This window comes from Diabrotica virgifera, chromosome 3, assembly GCF_917563875.1.
Source record: "Diabrotica virgifera virgifera chromosome 3, PGI_DIABVI_V3a".
In the NCBI taxonomy this organism is placed as follows: domain Eukaryota; kingdom Metazoa; phylum Arthropoda; class Insecta; order Coleoptera; family Chrysomelidae; genus Diabrotica; species Diabrotica virgifera.
Window position 1 is genome coordinate 206,450,909 of NC_065445.1, and position 25,862 is coordinate 206,476,770.

The 25,862-nt window shown below is 30.5% G+C and overlaps 1 protein-coding gene across 1 annotated transcript in view; it reads left to right on the plus strand.

The window, feature by feature from the left end:
• Positions 1 to 5,934: 5,934 nt before the first annotated feature.
• The window catches only part of LOC114329464 (testis-specific serine/threonine-protein kinase 3-like), a 102,482-nt gene continuing 82,554 nt past the window's right edge, over positions 5,935 to 25,862 (plus strand). The window contains exon 1 of the mRNA XM_028278580.2: positions 5,935 to 6,285. Coding sequence (XP_028134381.1) covers positions 6,035 to 6,285 — 251 coding nt within the window. The 5' untranslated portion in view covers positions 5,935 to 6,034. The remainder of the gene's footprint in view (positions 6,286 to 25,862) is intronic.

A 25,862-nucleotide genomic window follows, 5' to 3' on the forward strand; every position in this document is an offset into this window, starting at 1 on the left:
ACCGCTGTCCAATTTAAACGATACCGCCCAGATAATAGATTATAAACAATTAAACGTAAAATTGTCCGGTGAATCATGGAATGACTTATATTCAAGTAATACAACGCAAATTGTTTATGATAAGTTTATAAATAAGTTAAATAATTTCATCATAAACTCAACAAAAACTATAAAAAGAAAAAATAAAGAACAATGTAAAAAAATTAAACCCTGGATTAGTTCTGGTTTAATAGTGTCTATTAAAACTAGAGACAATCTAAAGCGAAAACTATTAAAAAACTACTCTATTGAACTAGACAAAGAATATAAAACTTATCGAAATCACTTAAGTAATCTAATTAAAAAGACAAAAAATGATTTTTATAAAGCTAAAATTAATGGAACAAACGGTGACTATAAAAAAATGTGGTCTATTATAAATGAAATTTCAGGTTGCAAAAGTAAACAAAACAATCAACTTGAAAATATTCCGTTGATTAATACACAAGGAACTCAAATAACTAATAATATTGAGAAATCAAATATGTTTAACAATTATTTTACAAGTATTGGGCAAAAAATGGCTGATAGTATTACAAAAACTACATTACCACCGGGTTTTGAAAGAGACTTAGAATTACAATCATCAATTTTTTTGGAACCTGTAAATATAAACGAAATTATTTTACTAATATCTAATTTAAAAAATAATAGTGCGCCAGGACCAGACGGAATTACTTCGAAATTAGGTAAAAATATTCATGTGCACATTGCTTCTCCATTAGTTCATATCATTAATCTCTGTTATACAACAGGAAAAATCCCAACACAATGAAAAGAATCACTTGTAACACCTGTTTTCAAAGCCGGTAATCAAAAACAAGTCGACAATTACCGTCCTATATCAGTCATTAATAGTTTTTCGAAAATTTTTGAACAATCTCTCAAAAAGAGACTAATTACATTCTTTGATAAATATAAAATTATAACCGAAAGGCAATTCGGATTTGTGAAAAAAGCTAACACAGAGAAAGCTATAATCGATCTTGTTGATCAAACAGTACAATGTCTAGAAGAATCAAATAAATGTCTAGCAATTTTTCTGGATCTCGCTAAAGCTTTTGATACTATATCACATGAGATTCTTCTAAACAAATTATATAAAAATGGGGTAAGAGGTATAGCTTTAAATCTTATTAGTAATTATTTATCTCAAAGAACACAAAAAGTTAAAATAGGTAATTGTATTAGCTCAACTAAAGAGATTACTGTTGGGGTACCCCAAGGAACAGTACTAGGTCCGATTCTATTTATACTGTACATTAATAGTATAACCGAAATTCATGGGTTTTCAGGGCGAATTTTATGCTATGCTGATGACACAGTCTTAGTATTTAAAGATTCAACATGGGACCGCGTATGTAAAACAGCTGAATCTGGCATAAGTAATATACAGTTATGGCTTAACCACAATCTGCTCAGTCTGAATATAAAAAAAACTAAATTTATTACTTTTTCTCCCACTATGTCTGATCAGCCAACTAATATTAGTTTAAAAATTCATAGTTCAGATTGCAACAGTGTGCAGGCATGTCCATGTCCCTCTTTAGAAAAAACTAAATCTATTAAATATTTAGGAGTTATAATTGATCAGCATCTGAGATGGCGTGAGCATGTGGCACACGTTGCAAAAAGAATTAGATCCTTAATGCCTAAATTTTACTTATTAAGAGACATTCTCTCAAAAAAAACCTTGAGTATCCTATATAACTCTTGGATTGAATCTATAATACGATATTGTATTGTTGTTTGGGGTGGTACATTTAGTAATACCTTACATATTTTACAGATAGCTCAAAATACACTTATTAAAATAATATTTAAAAAAAGTAAACTTTTTTCCACATCACTTTTATATAAAGAGCTAAAACAAATGAGTGTCCGATCTATTTATATACAGCAATCATTAATTTGGGTATTTTCCAATTCAAGTAAGTTAAAAATAAATCAACATCAAAAGTATACAAGGGCAACTCAACAACTTTTGGTTAAAGTACCATTTTTCAGCAAGACAATTACAAAACGATCACTATTTTATTATGGTCCAACTCTATTTAATTTATTGCCAAAAAATATAAAAACAATAATAAATTATAAACAGTTCAAAAGAACCATAAAAAATATGATATTAACTAAAACAATTGAATTCAACATTTTCTAAAAATTAATTTTCTAGCCAAACTGTCTTCTAGTAAATATAGTTGCGCCATGCCGATTAGGTCTTCTCTCCTCTCACTTTCAATTGTATTTTGTCAATCATAGAGTATGTAAATTATATCAGCCACAAGTACTTACTGTTTAAAATTGTACAATTAGATTGTACACCTTCAGGGATTAAGGTTACAATACAGGTATTAAGTTGCCTAGTGTGCTTTTTCCCTGAAGTGGGTGCATTATATTAAATATAATATTATTGTTAATTACAATGTACAAAATTCTTCTTTGGAAATAAATTGAAAAATTGAAAATATGTACTTTCCCATTTAAAAAAATCAAAGTTATGGCTGTCTATAACTAACTAACTGTCCTAACTTTGATGCTATAATATACTATGGTTAGTTTAAAAATTGACGTGTCCGAGCGTTTTGCTTATATTCTTAAAATAAACAAGTTAACAGGGGGGGGGGGGCAACACTTATTCCACCGCACTGTATCTATTATTATATTATAATATTTTTATTATAATATATTATAATCATATTATACTACTTCTTGTGTTATTCTCGCCTTAAGCTTAAGATCTGTTGGTGCAACCGGACATTAGTTATTTTGATTAATATATTGTGCCGCTTAATTTTTAGTTTAAAATATCTCAAAAACTAATGATTTTATCGTTAAAAATAAATAATAGACTCTTCAGTCTTAACGATGAAATCATTAGGTTTCGAGATATTTGAAATTAAAAATTAAGCGGCACAAGACCTTAATCAAAATGAAATAACTGTGCCGTTACATGTTTAACTGCAGATATCTCGAAAACTAATGACATTATCGATACGAGTGAAAAGTAAGTTATTTACATTGAGAGTATGGAAGAATCTAAAAATTGCGCTAAACTGGCAATTTCGCCAGTGACGTAGAATTTGGGAAGGGTCAACCATTTGCTTTCCCTGTCCGCCTGTCGTACGCCTCTGGTAATAGCTGGAAACCTATATTTAACAAGATTTCATAGAGTGTATAGTACCTACACTTTCTACCAAGTATGAAAAGGATATGTCGAGTAGTTTTAAAATACTGAGCAAAAATAAGTTTTAAATTTTTAAATACAACACACTGTAACTCAATAAGAAGCCATATTTTATTGAAGTGATTTTGGTTAAATCTTAATATTTTAAGGTCTAGAATCGACAACTCAGAGATTGGACATTCTTAATGAAACCCCCTCTATAAGCAAAATTACACTAAGCACCAAAATTAACGCACCACCTTAAAAATGGGACATTTTTGATGTCTTGTATTTTCTAAACCTGTTGTCTGATTTTAGTTATTTTTTTAATATGTTATAGCTTTATTCTTTAAGAATATCGATGTAATAATATTGTTGCTAAACAGATAAGTGTCATTGTATACCGGGTGTAACAATGATAGTGTGTTTTTTCCTCAAAGTTTGGAACACACTGTGGAATATTCTGGCGTATATAAAATATTGAAATTAAAACACAACTGTAGCCTTGTGCTTTCTTAACATTATGCTTTTGATTCATTAGCTTTTGTTGGATAATAAAAAAGTTAGGTATTTAACAACTAGTCATGTTCTTCATCAATAAAGGTTGTTTCTAAATAAGTGCGACAAACTTTAAGGGGTAGTTCTGCATATAAAATAATGACCATTTGCTTTATAAACATATGTCCGCAAATGCTTCGATTCCGAGATACGGGATGTTGAATTTTTTCTTACAAACTGACGATTTAAATATTGCTCTAAATCCGGATGAGATGGGCAAATGAAATTTGGTAGGTTTTAAGAGGTAGTTATTGCGCATTTTTGGCATACAATTAAGAATTTTATATTCACCATTGGCGTGCATGTGCATACGGGTCATCTTACCCGGTCATATTACCCGTATGCACGCTAATGGTGAACAGAAAATTCTTAATCGTATGCCAAAAAATTCGCAATAACTATCTCTTAAAACCTACCAAATTTAATTTGCATGTCGCAACAGGTTTTACAGCAATAAAGAAATCGTCGGTTTGTAAAAAAAATTAAACATCCCGTATCTAGAAAACGAAGCATTTGCGGACTTATGTTCATAAAGCAAACGGTAATTAATTTTTCATGCAGAATTACTCCTTAAAGTTTGTCGCACTTATTTAGAAACACCCTGTATTGATGAAGAACGTTGCTAGTTGTTAAAGTTCCTAACTTTTTTATTATCCAACGTAAGCTAATGAATCAAAAAGCATAATATTAGGAAAGCATAAGGCTACAGTTAAGTTTCAATTTCAATATTTTATATACGCCAGAATATTCCACAGTGTTCCAAACTTTGAGGAAAAAACACACTATCATTATTACACCCGGTATACAGTGACACTTATCTGTTTAGCAACAATATTATTACATCGGTATTCTTAAAGAATAAAGCAATAATATAGTAAAAAAATCACTGAAATCGGACAACAGGTTTAGGAAATACAAGGCATCAAAATGTCCCATTTTTAAGGTGGTGCGTTAATTTTGGTGCTTAGTGTATATCTTTTACTATAAGGAAAAAAAAGAAGAAGAAAAAGCGACAAAAAAAATGGTAATTAGTGAAAAATTCCCAGGAACCGGATTATCGGAACAGCACTTCAAAATGTTTAATCCCTGTGACGTTATTAAGAAAACAGATTATAAACAAATTAGAACAATTTTCAAATGTCATTTTAGAGGGGAGTTAAATTGAAATTATAATTTATCAATATATTTATCAAAAATATACATAAAAATAAAAGTAAGGAGATTTTACACAGTTTTATATTCTTTTGGTAACAACCGCGTTTTTGCAATTGAAAATATAGTAACATTTGGTAAACAAATGAAATATCTCATAAATTATTAAATATTTTTTAACCAAAGAAGATCACCAAATGGAAACCGGCAACTGAAAGACCAAGAGGAAGACCCAGAGAGAGATGGGAGGACCAGGTCATGAGAGATATCAAAATTCTGGAAGTGAGAAACTGGAGGGAACTATGCATATATCGAAATGAGTGGAAGACAAAAGTAACGAAAGCCAAGTCATATAACAAACTTTGACAACATACAAGTGGAATGCGGAGTGATTCACCGCAATAAGCGAATCTGAGAGCTCTAAGTAAGAGCGGCAAACATTCCACCTGGAATGAAAAGCCCTGATGATGATGATTTTTTAGCCAATTTTTTTTTTGCTTAATGCTGGTAATATAGCGCAACATCTCTTATTAAATAAAATAATTTCTTGTGCTTATTTAAAACGCAAAAAATACTTTTTTGCAAATTTTATTTTTAAATTCTATATATAATTATTTAAATAAATTGGGGGTCAAATTTAATTTAGTAAGTCTTAGGTGAAAGATTGGTCCATCAGATTTGTAGAAAAAAACCCTAAAGACCTTCATTAAAATGTAAATTACCTCATCAGTTAAAAAAGTAAATATTGTGCAAAAATGACTTTTTAATTATTTAAACAATGATCCCCTTACATGATTTGGATACTTTCTTCAAAATATCTTTTGTACTCACCTAAACTTTGATATAAAATTTTTTCCAACCTGTACGAATTTACATTTTGATTTTACATGTAGTGTAATCTTATTTTACTAGACAACTAGACTATTTATTTTTTGTGCTCTCAGAATCTAAATGACTCGACCGATGACGTAGAGCGATATTTTTATCTGTCGAATAATTCATAATTAATGTATGCAAATGCCAAAATTGTCACTGCCATTTTTCCTTAGTCAAGTCAAAATTTTCGTCCTAATGATAACTCATATTTTTGGATAAAAATGAACCAAGGGTTGCAGTATAATGCCTTCTTCGGTAGCAAGTCTTCATCATCCAGCTAGATCAGCCACAGTTCAAGTTGCAACTGACCCACAAAAAGAAAAAAAATTGAGTGTCTTAGAATCACATGGTTACTTTCTAGGTAAAACTATCGGTACTGGATCGTATGCCACAGTTAGACTAGCAGAATCTGAAAGACATGATGGACTTGTGGCTATTAAAATTGTGAGCAAGTTTTCTGCACCTGCTGATTATCTTAAAAAGTTTCTACCAAGGTAAGTATATTGAACTAACAAATGTTTCTTTCTTTCACATATATTTGCTTCGTATATACATATTACCTGTTTATAGCATCCTGCGCCTTCCGGTTCCTATTTTCTAGCGGCGTCGATCTGTCCAATCTCTTAATACTCTGGGCTAATTAGCAAAATACAAGGAAAAGTTATTTACCAGCAATTTTATTGCTGGAATCGAATCTTATTATTGTATGTATTAATAATATAGATATGCAAAGTCCGCAGATAGTGTGCTACTTTTTTTATAAACAAAATGGCGCCCGAAAATCGTGTTTTTTTCAATTTTTGCTCTATAGCTCCAAATGTTTTAACTTTAGACCAAAAACACTCAAATAAAAATTAACCGCAATTAAATTCTGCATAGAAACGTGTTTTTTCCGATTTACTTCGACGAAAACTTTCCCCGGAAAAAGCGGGTTTTTCCAACAAAATTTTTAATTTTCAACTAAACTTTTAAATAAGTAATTGTTAATCAATAATTAAATAACTTGGTAAAGTAAAAGCCCTTTCCGTATATATTATAATTCCAGAAGTCTATGGAAATTGAATGAACAGTTTAGCAACAATTAAAATGTTAATTAAACATTTACGGTCGCTATAATAACGACAATAATTATGATGCATAAGAATGACTATGATTTTTTCATAAAAAGACACTATACCTATCTAATGTACTATACATAATTGGAATTGGACTATTTAAGCGGCCTCAGGAATATTTTAAAATTATAGACAATTTTTTGGCTTATAAACAAATGGAATATCTCGGGAAATATTAAACTAAATTAAATTGCGAAAACGGTGTTCGAAAGACAGCGGCAGGACGCTTCTTCTAAAAGAAAAAACGTTGAATTATGACAAGTGGTTTCTGAGACATAACCGGTCAAAGTTGACCGGAATTTACAGCAAAGATATAAAGAATAGGATCATAATTTTCAAACCATCACCTTTTTATTTTTGTCCTCTTTCTCCACACCAATTTTCATATCTTTGAAATCCTCATAACATATATTATTATAATAAAAACTATCGATAATACGTGTGAAAATTGCTAAAAATAGCAAAATTCCAATCAAAAATGAGGTTGGAGAAAATGTAACCCTCAAAGTTCAAAATCGGTATACGTTAACAAAATGGATTTTCTCGGCTTCCCATGGAGCAATTTCCTTCATTCTTTTTTTGTTCTTTAATAACTCGAGTAGAGCCATCGAACTAACGCATTATTAAATGTCAAACTTTCTTTTGTTTTGTTATAATAGATTAATTTATTTATAAGACCAGAAAATTACATATTTTTTCCGGTTGTAGGCTTTTTTTTTAGATAAACTTACTACAAGTGTACCTTTTAAAGTTAAAAACATAAATATTCTCATTTGAAGGCTGTATAATTATTTAAACAATTTTTATTTAAACAAATTAAAATATTGTGTTATAATAAATAAATAAATTTATTATAACAAAACAAAAGCAAGTTTGACATTTAATAATGCGTTAGTTCGATGGCTCTACTCGAGTTACTTGGGAACAAAAAAAGAATGAAGGAAATTTCTCCATGGGAAGCCGAGAAAATGTATTTTTTTAACGTATACCGATTTTGAACTTTGAGGGTTACATTTTCTCCAACCTAATTTTTGATTGGAATTTTGCTATTTTTGTCAATTTTCACACGTATTATCGATTGTTTTTATTATAATAATATGTGTTATGAGTATTTTAAAGATATGAAAATTGGTGAGGAGAAAGAGGACAAAAATAAAAAGGTGATGGTTTGAAAATTATGTTTCTATTCTTTATATCTTTGCTGTAAATTTCGGTCAATTTTGACCGGTTGTATCTCAGGAAACACTCATCATATTTAAACGATTTTTCTTTTAGAAGAAGCATCTTGCCACTATCTTTCGAATACCGTTTTCACGATTTAATTTAGTTTAATATTTCCCGAGATATTCTATTTGTTTATAAGCCAAAAAATTGTTTATAAATTTAAAATATTTCTGAGGACGCTTAAATAGTCCAATTTCAATTATGTAAAGTACATTAGATAGGTATAGTGTCTTTTTATGAAAAAATCATAGTTATTCTTATGCATCATAATTATTGTCGTTATTATAGCGACCGTAAATTTTTAATTTACATTTCAATTGTTGCTAAACTGTTTATTCAATTTCAATCGGCTTCTGAAATTGTAATATATACGGAAAGGGCTTTTACATTACCAAGTTATTTAATTATTGGTTGACAACTACTTATCTAAAAGTTTAGTTGAAAATTAAAGATTTTGTTGGAAAACCCGCTTTTTCCGGGGAAAGTTTTCGTCGAAGTAAATCGGAAAAAACACGGTTCTATGCAGAATTTAATTGCGGTGCATTTTTATTTGGGTGTTTTTGGTCTAAAGTTAAAATCTTTGGAGTTATAGAGCAAAAATTGAAAAAAACACGATTTTCGGGCGCCATTTTGTTATGTACAATCATAAGATTCGATTCCAGCAATAAAATTGCTGGTAAATAATTTTCCCAAAAATGGCCTATTCTCCGATAATCAGCCCAGACTATAATAGTCTGGGCTGACTATCGGAGGATAGGCCATTTTTGGTCTAATTAGCAAAATACAAGGAAAAGTTATTTACCAGCAATTTTATTGCTGGAATCGAATCTTATGATTGTATATATTAATAATATAGGTATGCAAAGTCCGCAGATAGTGTGCTACTTTTGTTATAAACAAAATGGCACCCGAAAATCGTTTTTTTTTCAATTTTTGCTTTATAACTCCAAAGATTTTAACTTTACACCAAAAACACTCAAATAATAATTCTGCCGCAATTAAATTCTGCATAGAGACGTGTTTTTCCGATTTACTTCGACGAAAACTTTCCCCGGAAAAAGCGGGTTTTTCCAACAAAATCTTTAATTTTTAACTAAATTTTTAGATAAATAAATTTTAATCAATAATTAAATAACTTGGTATTGCAAAAGCCCTTTTTGTATAGATTATAATTCCAGAAGCCTATGGAAATTGAATAAACAGTTTAGCAGCAACTGAATTGTTAATTAAAATTTTACGGTCGCTATAATAGTCCATTCATTAACGGTAAAATATTGCAAAACCTTTAAATTTTAAAGAACCGCTTCGATTGACATGAAATTTGGCATACATACAGTTAACAAGTCAAAGAAAAAAAGTGATATTGTGCCGATATGTGCTTTTGCCCTGGGGGTGGTTTTCACCCCCTCTTGGGGGTTAAAAAATATTCGTCCAAACAAAGTCAGGAAATGGGTAAACTGGCTAATTTAAAGTAACTTTTGTTCTATAGAGTTTTTTCACTAAGTCAATACTTTTCGAGTTATTTGGCAGTGAATAAGTTCATTTTTTCAACAAAATAACCACGCTTTTAGACGGTTTTTCGCAAATAACTCAAATTGTAAGTATTTTGTCGATAAAGCATTTTTAGGAAAAATATATCCAATAAAAGATTAAAAAAAATAGTGAATATATCACGTTTTTTTATTTAGTAGAAGCAGAGTTATAGGTAGCTAATGAAATATAGGTTCATATTCGTCAAATTCCAAGTGGAATACTTTAACGTGAAATAACCAAAAATGAAGCACATTTCGGGAAAACTCATTTAAACTTGTTTAAAGTGTTTAAAAAAAGCTTCATTTTTGTTTTATAAAAAAAATTTCTAGCATCAAAATTAAACAAGTTACGCTCAAAATAAAGTTAGTCCCTTTTGGTTTTGGTAAAAAGATCGAGAAAATCACCCCCTAATTAGTTTCTTAAATGAACTTAATCGTAACGACTTCACAAGTTTTTTGACTCGTGCATATATTGCTTATATTATCTGTAAGTTTCATCGGTTCAAAGTCCTTATTATTGAATCGGCTGTAGTTAAAAGGGGTTGAACGAGTCACTGATCACGAATGTGTGCAAATTTAGAAACACCAAATCTTGATCAATTTTTGTCTAACATAAAAACAAAAAAATACATGATATTCATAAAAGCAAATCTGACTTTTTTTGTATTTCGAGACTTTTGGTATCTCTAACAATTTTTAAGTTATTTTGAAAAAAAGCATATTTTTCAAAATTTAAATTTTTAAAAATTTTAATTTGAAACCAAATTTTTTCAAAAATAAACACTTTGAATCGATGAAACTTACAGATCATATAAACACAATATAAGTTAAATAATTTATGGAGCGGCAATGATTAATTTCATTTAAGTTGCTAATTAGGGGGTGGTCTTCCCGATTTTTTTTTTTTGCAAAAACAAAAGGGACCAACTTTATTTTGAGCGTAACTTGCTTAAATTTAACGCTAGCAACTTTTCGTAAAAACTGAAATAAAGCTATTTTTAAACGTTTTAAAAAAGTTAAAATGGGTTTTCCCCAAAAAGTGCTTAATTTTTTGGATATTTCACGTCGAAATATTCTATTTAAAATTTGGTGAATATGAATCTATATTTCATTGCCTATAACTCTGGTTCTACGAGATCCAGAGACCTAGCGCGTACACCATTTTTTTTAACTTTTTATAGGCTATATTTTTGCTGAGAACGGTTTTTTCGACAAAATACTTACTTTTTGAGTTATTTGCGAAAAACCGTCTAGAAATGTGGTTATTTTGTTGAAAAATGAACATATTCACTCGCAAATAACTCGAAAAGTGTTGACTTGGAGAAAAAGCTCTATAGAACAAAAGTTACTTAAAATTAGTCAGTTTACCTATTTCCGGAGTTGTTTTGGACATATATTTTTTCACCCCCAAGAGGGGGTGAAAGTCACCCCCAGGGCCAAACACACGTCAGCACAATATCACTTTTTTTCTTTGACATGTAAGCTATGCGTATGCCAAATTTCATGTCAATCCAAGCGGTTCTTTAAAATTTAGAGCAAAAACCGTGAAAGAATGGACTATAGTAATGACAATAATTATGATGCATAAGAATAACTATGATTTTTTCATAAAAAGATACTATACTTATCTAATGTACTTTACATAATTGAAATTGGACTATTTAAGCGGCCTCAGGAATATTTTAAAATTATAAAGAATTTTTTGACTTATAAACAAATAGAATATCTCGCGAAGTGTTAAACTACATTAAATTGTAAAAACGGTATTCGAAAAAAAAAGCGGCAGGACGCTTCTTTTAAAGAAAAAACTTTTAATTATAATGAGTAGTTCCTGAGAAATAACCGGCCAAAGTTGACCGGAATTTACGTCAAAGATATAAACAATAGGATCATAATTTTCAAACCATCACTTTTTTTATTTTTGTCCTCTTTCACCACACCAATTTTCATATCCTTAAAATAATTACAACATATATTATTATAATAAAAACTATAGATAATACGTGTGAAAATTGCCAACAATAGCAAAATTCCAATCAAAAATTAGTTTGGAGAAAATGTAACCCTCAAAGTTCAAAATCGGTATACGTTAAAAAAATGCATTTTCTCGGCTTCCCATGAAGGAATTTCTTTCATTCTTTTTTGTTCCCAAGTAACTCGAGTAGAGCCATCGACCTAACGCATTATTAAATGTCAAACTTGCTTTTGTTTGGTTATAATAATTTAATTTATTTATTATAACACAAAATTTTAATTTGTTTAAATAAAAATTGTTTAAATAATTATACAGCTTTCAAATGAGAATATTAAATTTATGTTTTTAACTTTCAAAGGTAGACTTGTAGTAAGTTTATTTAAAAAAAGCCTACAACTGGAAAAAATATGTAGTTTTCTGTTCTTATAAATAAATTAATATATTATAACAAAACAAAAGCAAGTTTGACATTTAATAATGCGTTAGTTCGACGGCTCTACTCGAGTTATTAGGGAACAAAAAAAGAATGAAGGAAATTGCTTCATGGGAACCCGAGAAAATGCATTTTTTTAACGTATAACGATTTTGAACTTTGAGGGTTACATTTTCTCCAACCTAACTTTTGATTGGGCTTTTGCTATTTTTGGCAATTTTTACACGTATTATCGATAGTTTTTAGTATAATAATATATGTTATGAGTATTTTAAAGATATGAAAATTGGTGTGGAGAGAGAGGACAAAAATAAAAAGGTGATGGTTGGAAAATTATGATCCTGTTGTTTATATCTTTTCCGTAAATTCCGGTCAACTTTTACCGGCTGTATCTCAGGAACCACTCGTCGCAATTAAACTTTTTTTTCTTTTAAAAGAAGCGTCCTGCCGCTGTTTTTCGAATACGGTTTTCACAATTTAATTTAGTTTAATATTTACCGAGATATTCTATTTGTTTATGAGCCAAAAAATTGTGTATAATTTTAAAATATTCCTGAGGCCGCTTAAATAGTCCATTTTAATTCTGTAAAGTCCGTTAGATAGGTATAATGTCGTTTTATGAAAAAATCATAGCTATTCTTATGCACCATAATTATTGTCGTTATTATAGTGACCGTATAATTTTAATTAACAATTCAATTGTTGCTAAACTGTTCATTCAATTTCCATCGACTTCTGGAATTATAATCTATACGAAAAGGGCTTTTACATCACCAAGCTATTTAATTATACCCCGCTTATACGCATAAACCCCGCTTTTTCCGGGGAAAGTTTTCGTCGAAGTGAATCGGGAAAAACACATCTCTATCCAGAATTTAATTGCGGTGAATTTTTATTTGGGTGATTTTGGTGTAAAGTTAAAATCTTTGGAGTTACAGAGCAAAATTTGAAAAAAACACGATTTTCCGGCGCCATTTTGTTTTTAAAAAAAGTAGCACACTATCTGCGGACTTTGCGTACCTATATTATTAATACATACAAGAATAAGATTCGATTACAGCAAAAAAATTGCTGGTAAATAACTTTTCCTTGTATTTTGCTAATTAGCCCAGAGTATAATCGGAGATCTCTCTCAGATATTACTTTTGGATTACACTGATCCAAGAAGTTTTCGGTCTGCCCCTTCTCCTGCTTTCCGGGGTTTCTATTCCATTGTCAGCTTTAAAAGTTGATGTTCCCCCATTATTTGTACATGGACACACCAACAAAGTTGTTCTTGTATTTCTTCTATTATGTTTGTTTTCCTACTCATAATATCTTCTATTCGTTCAATCGGTATGTGTGAGACTCTAGAGATGCAGATCGATCTTCGCCAGAAGTCCATTTCTAGTGCGAGCAACTTATCAACTGTACTGTTGGCTTATTAAGTTGCCAGGTTTCACATCCATAGCTGTGTTTTCTTTTCTTTTGAAATGGTTTTTGACCGAAGTTGTGAGTTCAAAGCTCCTATTGCTTTCTTTGCTTTCATAATTCTTTCCTCTATTTCAAATTCTGTCCTTAGACTTTGTTAGGTTCTCGTCCCAAAATATACATAATCAGAGCTTGGCTCGATAACCATAACATCTTCTACATGTAACTAACCCATTTTTCTCTCCTCCTATACATATCGACGCTGCCAAGGCAAAACGGCATAAACGCCAAAATGACCAGTTTTGAGGTAGATGCACGGAAAAATAGGATTTTAATTTCCGCACCAGACAGTCACCGCGGCATAACCGAAAACAAAGTGAAATAGGTGTAATATTGGTTTAAAGTTTTTATAAACGCCAGTCTAGTCACGCACGTGAAGGTCGACGTGAACACCGATTGACACAACCGCCAGTGCCCATAAGATTATCATTGTGTACAGTTCGGTCCAGTAATAATAGTAAAGGTATGTATTTTTACAATTTTTATGGATAAGTAACATGATATTACTTACCTCTGCAATATTTTCAATTTGTATTGATTTTTGAAGCGTAAACACCCTGAATTTCTTTAAAAACTATGAGGCGTTTATGCCAAAACCAAATATTTACATCGTGGTTGACACAAGCGCCATTCCTCAATGGTATTCTTATGCAGGTTTCTTTTTTAAAAATAGCCCAAATAAAAAGTTTATTTTAAAATGTTTTATTATAACTTTGTACTAGTGTGATGAACAATTCTTTTTGTACTACAGCATATAGTTCAAATCAATTTTATATAGCTAAAAATGGCGATCGATTTTTGGCGTTTATGCCATAATATTTTAGCAGAAGTAAAAAATAATGGTCTTACCAAATGAAAATAAATCATATACCAAAGTAGCACAAAATGATATACAGACTGGCAATAATTCCCCTATATTCCCCTTAGAGGTTTATGACATTTATAATGCCAACATTGCAGAAGCTTTTAGCAATGACATTATCATCTTTGAGGAACCACCAGACGTTGCAGCAGAAGAATAAATATTTAGTCACGATCTCACATCATGTTTCAACTTAGCAACAGAATTATTAAACCAGAGTATCATGCAGAATATTTATCTCTAAAAATGAACAATATAGTTCCAGATCAACTGGATGAAACAGATGTACAAGATGAAACGGAGAGAATTTTTTTTTAAATTGTTTAAAAGTTAAAAGTTGTTAAATATTTTTCTGTTATTTTTCTGTTTTTTTTTACTAAATTTATTTTGAACTATATAAAATAAGTAAATCTTATATTATTTTTGTGAATAATTATTTTCTTATTTGTTTTAGAAATTAAAAAATAACTATTTTTATGTACCTCTGGTTTTTGTGTTTTCTTAGATTTTAAGTTGTTGTTCTTTGAAAGTGTTTTTTGAGTTTTATTTTTATACCAATTTTTGTATAGCTCTTCTATTTGAGTATTATTTACTTTTAAGTATATCATCCTAGCACCAAAAACATGTTTAAAGAATTTAGAGTTTTGTTTTTAACTTAGAATGTATTTTTGATTAATAAAAAATAAAACCAATCAAAAATCTTCGTAATTTCATAATTTTTCTTGTTGGCATAAACGACAATTTTTAATTTTCGTTTTTTTTTTCATTAATGGCATATATCCCTTTTAAGCGCCATTTTGGTTAACCTTACAACAATGCGATCGACGCAAACGCCAGAGGTAAGTTTGGCATATTCACCAATGTTATATATTGATTGGACATAAGCGCCATTTTCTAGTTTTTAATTTATTTCACATAGTATTTTCAGCCACATTAATGTTTACAAAATATTAAAATTTGAAAAAAAAATCACCAATTTTTTTGAGTCAGTTTGCAGATAAGCAGAATTGGTAAAAATAAAAATAATCAGTTTTTTGTGTTTCCTGAAAAATCAAGTTAATGTCGTTTATGCCGTTTTGGCTTGACAGCGTCGATATATATTTGGATTTTAGTTCAAGTGTTGGAGAAAAATAGGTCGATTTCAGGATATAATTCAGGAATTTTTGAAACTTATCAGGTGTTGTAAAGGATGATGGCAGGAATAACTTATACTAAAATGTAACCAAAAATTTCAGGAAATTTTTTATTTATGACGTTTTTCATTTGTTAACTTTGCAATTTTTAAATATTTTTAATTTTGCAGCTTAGCATATTCATTTTAGAGAAAAACTTTTAAATAGAAGATTGTAGTAAATTAAAAAAAAAAACTATACGTTATTGCAAAACAGCCTGCGAAAGGTCCAAAATTGCGTTTTTGCAATTGCATTATTTATTGCAAAAATAACTTACTTATTTTTTAAGGCTTTAAAGTAAAGATCCTTCAAAACCAAACATAAAAAAAATTATAGAGCCCGATTGATAAACTTGTTGCTTAGATATTATAGTCGAGGCATTGAAGCACAAAAATAGGCCTTACTGTCGATTTTTGGCGCAGTAGGCGGAGAGTGTGCAAACTACCTGGTGCCTGCAGGAGGTGTAATAAACGTCTTCTTCTGGAGTATTGCGGTAATTTATCATATAATTGGCTTAAACTCATTACTCGGGGGGTTTTTAAGGTCGCTGAAAGCGAATATGAGGTCGGCGAGAGTGTACAAACTACCTGGTGCCTACAGCGGGTGTAATAAACGTCTTCCTCTGGGGTATTGTGGTAATTTATCATATAATTGGCTTAAACTCATTACTCGGTGGTTTTTGGGGTCGCTGAAAATGAATATGCGGTCGGCGAGAGTGTGCAAACTACCTGGTGCCTGAAGCGGGTGTAATAAACGTCTTCCTCTAGAGTATTGTGGTAATTTATCATATAATTGGCTTAAACTCATTAATCGCGGCTTCTTGGGCTCACTGAAAATGAATATGAGGTCGGCGAGAGTGTGAAAATTACCTGGTGCCTGCAGCAGGTGTAATAAACGTCTTTCTCTGGACTATTATGGTAATTTGTTAAATAATTGGCCCAAACTTGTTACTCGGGGGTCTTTGGGATCGCTGAAAATAAATATCGCAACGACTTAATTCTAATTTCATATCTTTAAAGCAGTTTGAATTAAGGCGCAAGTGAATGATGTGGTTTTGCCTTGAGAGAAAATTACTAGATACAGAATGTACTTAATGGCTATTTCAAAAATAAAAAGATTGTCATTGAAAAAATTCTTTCATCTGTTGATGAATTTACCCAGCATTTAAAAAGGGTATATTTACAAACACAAATTTGGCTACATGGAGAGGACAGTAACAAGAACCCAACCGATTGGGGATGGGAATTACAAAATAATGTACTAATTCCAGTTAGAATGACTCAGCCACCTGGTCCTCCATACATTTTAAATTTAATATTTTGTAGTTGTAAGTCAGACTGCGGCAACTTATGCGGGTGCAGGAAGCATGGGTTAGAGTGTAATTTAGCCTGCAAAAATTATGCATGCTCTGAATGCACAAATATTGCATTGGACCCGGGAGAGGAAGGCAATAATGAAGAAGAAGATGATAATGATGAAGAAAATGAATTTTAAAGATAAATTATTATAAATTTTGTATAATGAACTTTTTTAACCATAAATATATTATAATAATAAAAATGTATGTTTATTTATAATAAAAATACCACCCTTTTCGATCACTATAATTACATCGAAGAAAACAGATTACCCCAAAAACCCCCGAGTAACGAGTTTAAACTAATTATATGATAAATTATCATAATACTCTAGAGGAAAACGTTTATTACACCCACTGCAGGCACCAGGTAGTTTGCACACCCTCGCCGACCTCATATTCGTTTTCAGCGACTCCAAAAACCCCCCGAGTAATGACTTTTAGCCAATTATATGATAAATTACCATAATACTCCAGAGGAAGACGTTTATTACACCCGCTGCAGGCACCAGGTACTTTGCACACTCTCGCCGACCTCATGTTAATTTTTAGCGACCCCATAAACCCCCGAGTTTAAGCCAATTATATGATAAATTATATTCGTTTTCAGCGACCCCAAAAACCCCCGAGTAAGAAAATTGAGGCAATTTTTCCCACTATTTACCGAAATGCATTTTTGAAATGCATTTTTCTTGTGCACAAATGCAATTTGAGATTTCTTATTCATTACATTAGTTCACAAAATTCCCTGATATTCTCACGAAACCAACGCACCAATCCGCATAAAAATCCGTCTTACTGCAAAAAAATCGACACTTCAATCCTTCAATGCCTCGACTATTATAACTTGTTTATGGTTCATTCCACCAACATACGACTGTTTTACCCGTGTTGAGCTGGCCCCCCCCACTGGCAAAAATTAAAAAACAAATAGCCCTGATCTATGAGCTATTTATGAGCTCTCATATTCCGCAAACTAAAAATTTTGAGCTCGTTCCACTGAGCAGGAATTTAATACCCTAGTGGGGGGGGCTGAGTCAGCCCCCCACTACTTAAAAATAGGAATATTGAATCGGTTTTTGCGGCAGAATTACGAGCTATTTATGAGCTCTTGAAATTATATACTTTCGATTTTTGAGCTCATCCCCTTCACCCCCAAACAACCCTTTAATTGATTTAACTTAAGAGAAAGATGCTGAGAAAACTTAAAATATATCGTATTGCGGATATAATTCATATAGCTTATATACTCTAAGAATAAACTATTAAATCAAGAGCATTTCGATTATTGAGCTACAACCCCTTCGCAAGAAAACCACCCTATCTTCCCGGCCTAAGAGAAAGTTTGACTTAAAATGCATTAAACTAATTATTTGGCGACTACATATCATTTAATAATTTATAACCTTCCAAATTACGCGCATTTAGATCAGTAAATTGCAATTTATTTTGTATAGTGCAGTCACTGAAGGTAAAAATCAACGATTACCTTCAATTTCGGTGAACCTTCATCGATTTTCACAAAAATTGGTCAGTAGTTAGAGGATACGTCAATAAACAAAGGTGACATGGTACCACCTTGCGCCTTTACCCTGAGGGTGGATACCGCCCCTTCTCGGGGGTGAAAATTATTTTATAAAAAATAAATGCACAAATCAATAAAAGAACAAATTAAAAGCAAAATTCATTATATAAAGTTAATAAAATAAGTCAATACTTTTTAAGTTATTAAAGATCAAAGATTTTAATTATTTGTGAAAAAATGCATGTTTTGGAGAGGTTTTTTGTAAATCACTGAAAAACTTTAAGTTTTTACAAAAAAGTTAATAATAGTTTAATTCGTATAGCTTATATTCTAAGAATAAACTCTTAAATCACGCGTCTTTCGATTATAGAGCTACAACCCCTTCGCAAGAAAACGACCCCATATTCCCGGCTTAAGAGAGAGTTGTTCTTAAAATAATTTAAATTAATTATTTTTCGACTACATATCGTTTAATAATTTATGAGCTTGCAAAATATACGCATCTCAATTATTGAATTGCCATTTTCTTTCTATAGTGCAGTCACTGAAGGTAAAAATCAACTATTACCTTCGATTTCGGTAAATCGCCATTTATTTTCACGAATTGACAATAACAACTTGGGGTTTTAGCCTGGGGTATATGTCACCCCTTCTCGGGAGTGAAAATTACTTTATTAAAAATAACCCCACAAATCGAGAGAGGGACAAATTGTAAGCAAAATTTGTTATATAATGTGATTAAAATAAATCAATACTTTTTGAGTTATTAAAGATCAAATATTTTAATTTTTGGAAAGAAAATGCATGCTTTGGAGCGATTTTTCATAAATGACTCAAAAACTGTAAGTTTTTACAAAAAAGTTTTCATCACTAAAATTGAAGCTAATAAAAAATATAATAAATTGCTTACTTGAAAAACCCTTTAATGTTAATTTAAAATAAGTTATTGGTAATTAAATGTATATTTTTTTCCGCGACTGTTCAAATCTAAGGGTTCAAGCTTAAATAACGGGAAAGAGATGCATTTTATAACACTTAGGTACTAAATACTTGTCGAAGTACTTAGAAATACCTATGAAAAATAAGATCCAGAAAAACTTGATAGTATCAAAATCCGCTCAAAAATTTTCGTGAAAATGAATGGAGATTTACCGAAATCGAAGGTCATAGTTGATTTTTACCTTCAGTGATTGCACTATAGAAAGAAAATGGCAATTCAATAATTGAGATGCGTATATTTTGCGAGCTCATAAATTATTAAACAATATATAGTCGACAAACAATTAATTTAAATTATTTTAAGTACAACCCTCTCTTAAGCCGGGAATATGGGATGGTTTTCTTGCGAAGGGGTTGTAGTTCAATAATCGAGGGGCGCGTGATTTTAGAGTTTATTTTTAGAATATAAGCTATACGAATTAAACTACTATTAACTTTTTTGTAAAAACTTACAGTTTTTTAGTGATTTACAAAAAACCTCTTCAAAACATGCATTTTTTTCACAAATAATTAAAATCTTTGATCTTTAATAACTTAAAAAGTATTTACTATTTTATTAACTTTATATAATAAATTTTGCTTTTAATTTGTTCTTTTATTGATTTGTGCAGTTATTTTTTATAAAATAATTTTCCCCCCGAGAAGGAGCGGTATCCACCCTCAGGGTAAAGGCGCAAGGTGGTACCATGTCACCTTTGTTTCTTGACGTATCCTCTAACCACTGACCAATTTTCGTGAAAATCGATGAAGGTTCACCGAAATTGAAGGTAATCGTTTATTTTTACCTTCAGTGACTGCACTATACAAAATAAATTGCAATTTACTGATCTAAATGCGCGTAATTTGGAAGCTTATAAATTATTAAATGATATGTAGTCGCCAAATAATTAGTTTAACGCATTTTAAGTACAACTTTCTCTTAAGCCGGGAAAATAGGGTGGTTTTCTGGCGAAGGGGTTGTAGCTCAATAATCGAAATGCTCTTGATATAATAGTTTATTCTTAGAGTATATAAGCTATAGGAATTATATTCGCAATACGATATATTTTAAGTTTTCTCAGCATCTTTCTCTTAAGTTAAATCAATTAAAGGGTTGTTTGGGGGTGAAGGGGATGAGCTCAAAAATCGAAACTATATAATTTCAAGAGCTCATAAATAGCTCGTAATTCTGCCGCAAAAACCGATTCAATATTCCTATTTTTAAGTAGTGGGGGGGGCTGACTCAGCCCCCCCCACTAGGGTATTAAATTCCTGCTCAGTGGAACGAGCTCAAAATTTTTAGTTTGCGGAATATGAGAGCTCATAAATAGCTCATAAATCAGGCTATTTGTTTTTTAATTTTTGCAAGTGGGGGGGGGGCAGCTCAACACGGGTGACTGTTTTGGATTATCGCGACCACGAATGTTTCAGTGTGCAACATAAGAAGTACGAAAGTAAATGGCTCTAATATTTATTCGAATAAACAGCAATGTAATTTGGAATTTATTTTCGTTCTTCATATTTTGCACAATAAAATATTCGTTGTCGAAATAATCCAACACAGTCGTATATTCGTGAAATAGGATATATCCCAAGGGGTCAAATGTCGAAGGCTATAACTTTTTGAAAAAAAAATCGTAGAGAGTTAATCTAAGATCCACTCTCCTTCTAAAGATTTATATTTTCATATTCTGATGTAAATAAATGCCTAAAACTTTTTTTTTTTTTTCAAAATAACTTAAAATTTATTAGTGTGACCAAAAATCACAAACAGTAAAAAATGTAGTTTTTGCTTTTCTAAGTACATATTTTGGATTATTTGTTTTTTTTTTGTAAGGCAAAGATGGGTTAAGATATGGCTGTTCCAGATTTGCGTACACTCGTGATTATTGACTAGTTCAAGTCCTTTCAACTAAAGTCCCTTTAAAAATAAGCACTTTAAACCAATGAAACTTGCAGACATAAACGACACATACACGAGTAAAACAACTTATGAAGTAAAAAGGTTTAATTTAATTTTTGATGCTAATGAGGGAGTGAGTTTCCTGAGTTTTTTTTACCAAAAATAGAGACCAATTTTGTTTTGAGCGTAACTTGCTTACAATTGATACTACAATTTTTTTTAAACAACAGATACACATATTTTTTAAATACTTTAAAAAAGTTGTAATGAGTGTTCTCCAAGAAGTGCATCATTTTTTGGGTATTTCACTTTAAAAATCTTCACTTTGAAATTTGAAGGATATGAACCTATTTTTCATAGCTTCTGCTGGGTCTAGTAAGTTCATACATACACTATTTTTTTTTTATTTTTAGTGGGCTATATTTTTGCTAAGAATGTTTTTCCAATAAAATACTTACTTTTTGAGTTATTTGCCAAAAACCGCCTAAAAGCGGGTTTTTTCTTGTTGAAAAGTGAACATATTTACTCGGAAATATGTAACTCAAAAAGTTTTAACCAAATGAGAAAATGTTGTAGAACAAAAGTTGCTTAGAATTAGACGTTTTATCATTTCCTAACTTATTTTGAACGTATATTTTTTCACCCATTCTAAGGGTCTAATTTTTATTCTTTGACATGTTATCTATGTGTTTGTCAAATTTCAAGTCAATCCAAGTGGTGCTTTAAAATTTTGAGCAAAAACCGTGATTCATTGTAGTATTAGTTGCTAACCGTTACTAAGGGCAATCGACACAATAAATCACATTCGTACATAAAAATAAATCTCCACTACACTTTAAAAATCATTTTCAATAATTAGATATAATTTTCGTCTAAAATAATTTTTTTAAAGATAATATAAGCCTTGCTTTAGTTGATGACTGTGATATAATTTCTTAATTGTTATAAATAAAGTCAGTACGATTCAAGAAAACAAAAGCAATTATCTCGGCTTCAGTTGGTCGTAGAAAATTTTTATTTTGTTTTAATCTTTATTTTGTCTTCAGCAACAATAATCTGCAAGTTAGGAACTCATAGAATATACAGGGGGGGCCTTCAGTTATAAATGTTTATAACGAAATGTGCCCCCTTATTTTCAAACCCGAAATAAGAGGCTAACAAATGTTTTACGCATTTATTTACATCAGAATATGAAAACATAAGTCTTTAGATGGAGAGTCTTGGATTAACTCTCTACGATTTTTTTTTCAAAAATTGATAATTTATAGCCTTCGACATTTGACCCCTTGGGATAAACAAGTTATAATTAAAGCTCGGATTTATAGGCAACAAAAATTGAAGAAAAAGGCGCCTATACAGGCAATGATTTTTATTAAAAAAGGCAGGAATATTAACATTTAGGCAAAATATAGGCAATAAAGGAATATAACTTATTATTTATAACCACTTAAAATTTTATCATTATTAGAAACAACTAAATGTTTTTCAATATTTTCGGTCTTAAAACTATGTCTTCGATCACTTAAAATTAATTTGTACTTTGAATTTTTGATATCTTAATACTCCCACTCTCTTACCCTTAGAGTTTGATGTCTGGTTTCTGGGGCACCCAGCCTATCTTATCATGCCACATTACAGTAAACAATTCTTATATCAAACCATAAATTATTCATTAACCATTATTTTTTACCAATACTGCTAGTTTTATTCCAAAACATCTTCATACATCCATCCAAATTTAAACCTTTTCAATACAACTCAATAACTTGGTAAAAAATCCATAATTTAAAAAATTTTTAGTCCTAGATGTCTACGATATCATATCTGCTATCTCCTTGATATCATACTTCCACATACTACAGATCCTCTAATTAACTCTGCCAATTAGTACAATTAAACCAACAACCCCCTTTTTTTTCGTAGTAAATTAGCCTTTCATCAACACAGTTAGACTTTTAATTTTTTATTCAATTTTGAATACGAACCACAATCATCAACCTATTCATATAAATAAAACATTTTAACAAAAAAAAATTTTCACTTAATTATTTGGTCCCAGATATTCTTTAACATAAATGGATCCACTATTCGCTAATAAATTCAACTTCATTTTTATTGGGTATAGATGGTTGCACACATGCTGGCTTATGCTTTATTTGCCTTAACTGTCATAAAATAAATTTATACTCTAGATCTTATATAATTAAAGTAAATGTAATTATTAAAGCTCGGATTCATAGGCAACAAAAATTAAAGAAAAAGGCGCCTATATAGGCAAAGATTTTTATTAAAAAAGGCAGGAATATTAACATTTAGGCAAAATATTGGCAATAAAGGAATATATCTTATTATTTATAATCACTTAAAATTTTATCATTAATAGAAACAACTAAATGTTTTTCAATATTTTCGGTCTTAAAACTATATCTTCGATCAATTAAAATTAATTTGTCCATTGAAAACGAACGTTCGACATCGACAGATGTAATTGGAGCATATTTCAGAGCGGAAAATAAACCTGGCATAATTTGTAATTCCTCGGAAAATGTCCCATTCAAAATTTTAGCAACATTAGATAAAAACGAAAAACCTTCATTCTTGTCGAAAATATATTTCATTTTTTTTTTTAAATTTTACTGACTCACATAAATTTATCTCTTGTTTTTCTAATAAGGTAATTGTGGTAACTATTAATTCATAATTGTAATTGATATAAGCGACTTCCTGTTTCAATTTGGGATTTTTTAATATTTTTTTTGCTTCTCGAATGGCTTCGGAAATATCATCATCAAATTCTGACATAACTAATTCTATTTCATTGCAGTGTTCAAAGTAAAAAAAAACTGCTTCGAGCCAGGTTCCCCACCTTGTAATTACTGGTTTAGGTGGCAAAGGGACACCGGGAAGTCTTTCTTTATATATTTGCACCCTCAACGGAGCCTTTACAAAAACTTTTTTCATAAAATTTATAAAATTATTTACCAACGGAAACAGATTTCTTATTTCTTCAGCAATTCTATTTACCCCGTGGGCTATACAAGTGCAATGAATTAAATTATGATAAAAAATCTTTAAATTAACAGCAGCTTTTAACATATATGCCGCAGCATCTGAAAGCAATAAAACTATTTTATTCACTGGTATAGGGTTGGGTAAAAAGAGGTTTGTTAAACTATCTTGTATAAATCGACTTATTGTTAAATTGTTTGTTTTTTTCCAATTCTTTAACGGCAACTAAATAAGGTTTTCTCGCAAAGTTTTCGTTCAAAATTCCAATCATTAAATTAGCTATATACCTGCCGCATACATCTGTCGTTTCATCCACGATAATATACAAAAAATTGCCCTCTAACTCCCGCTTAATTTTTGAAATACATTCCACATAAGATTTTTCCACAGTATGTTTTCTCAATGTACTCTCGTCCGGTAAGGATTTATTAAGATATTTTTCGAAAAAGCATTTAAAACTAGGGTTATTAACTTTATATAGAGGAATGTTGGATGCAATCATCATCTGGCATAAATCAAATTTAAATGCGTCTTCCTCCTTTTTTTTTAACTGCTTAAACTATCCCGCAGAGATATTTGGGCTAACTTAGAGGAATTTAATTTTTCCAAATTACGTTTATGAAGTGGGGTTCCACAATGCTGGTCAATAAAGTACTTTTTTCTACTTGAAATCTGAGAATTAAAAAAAAATAATTAGAATTCTACAACCGCTTTAGAATTTAGTTATATTGTGGGACGAGAAAAAAAGAGAAAAAATAAAACTTACCGATTTGCCGCATGGTTTACAAAATGCTCCATCTCCTTCTAGAGAAAGTTCCGAATAAGGTGCGATCCATAGCCTTAATTTAGATGTCATCTTTTCACATAAATGTCTAAAATGTTTTAAAACGTGTTCTTTGCTTTTCGGTATACGCAACAAAACTAAACTAGGATATAGCAATTTGTGACTAAACTCTGATACAGTAACCGACTGTACAACTGATAATAAACTAATAAAGCTTAGGGATTTCCACATAGTTAACCCTCAAGTCTCGATCAGGAACATTTTCATAGAAATCTGTTATAAAAACAAACCATTGATATTTTATTATTTACCCAAAATTTTATTATAGAATGGTTTATTAATAGAATAATATCATGGGTAGTACCATGAAATTTTAAAAAAGGCACAAATAGGCGGAATTTACGAAAAAAGGCAAAAAGTGCAAAAAACAATTATAATAGGCAAAATAGGCAAAAAAAGGCATTTTGCCGAGCATTAGTTATAATATCTAAGCACCAAGTTTACTAATCGGGCTCTATATTTTTTTTTATATTTGGTATTGAAGGAGATCTTCATTTTAAAGCCTTAAAAAATAAATAAAACTTATTTTTAGAATAAATAATGCAATTGTAAAAAACGGCCAATTTGGACATTTCGCATGCTGTTTTGCAATAACTTATTAACAAAATTAAACTTGCTATAACTAAAATTGTAGGTTTTTAATTTACTACAATTTTATATTTAAAAGTTTTT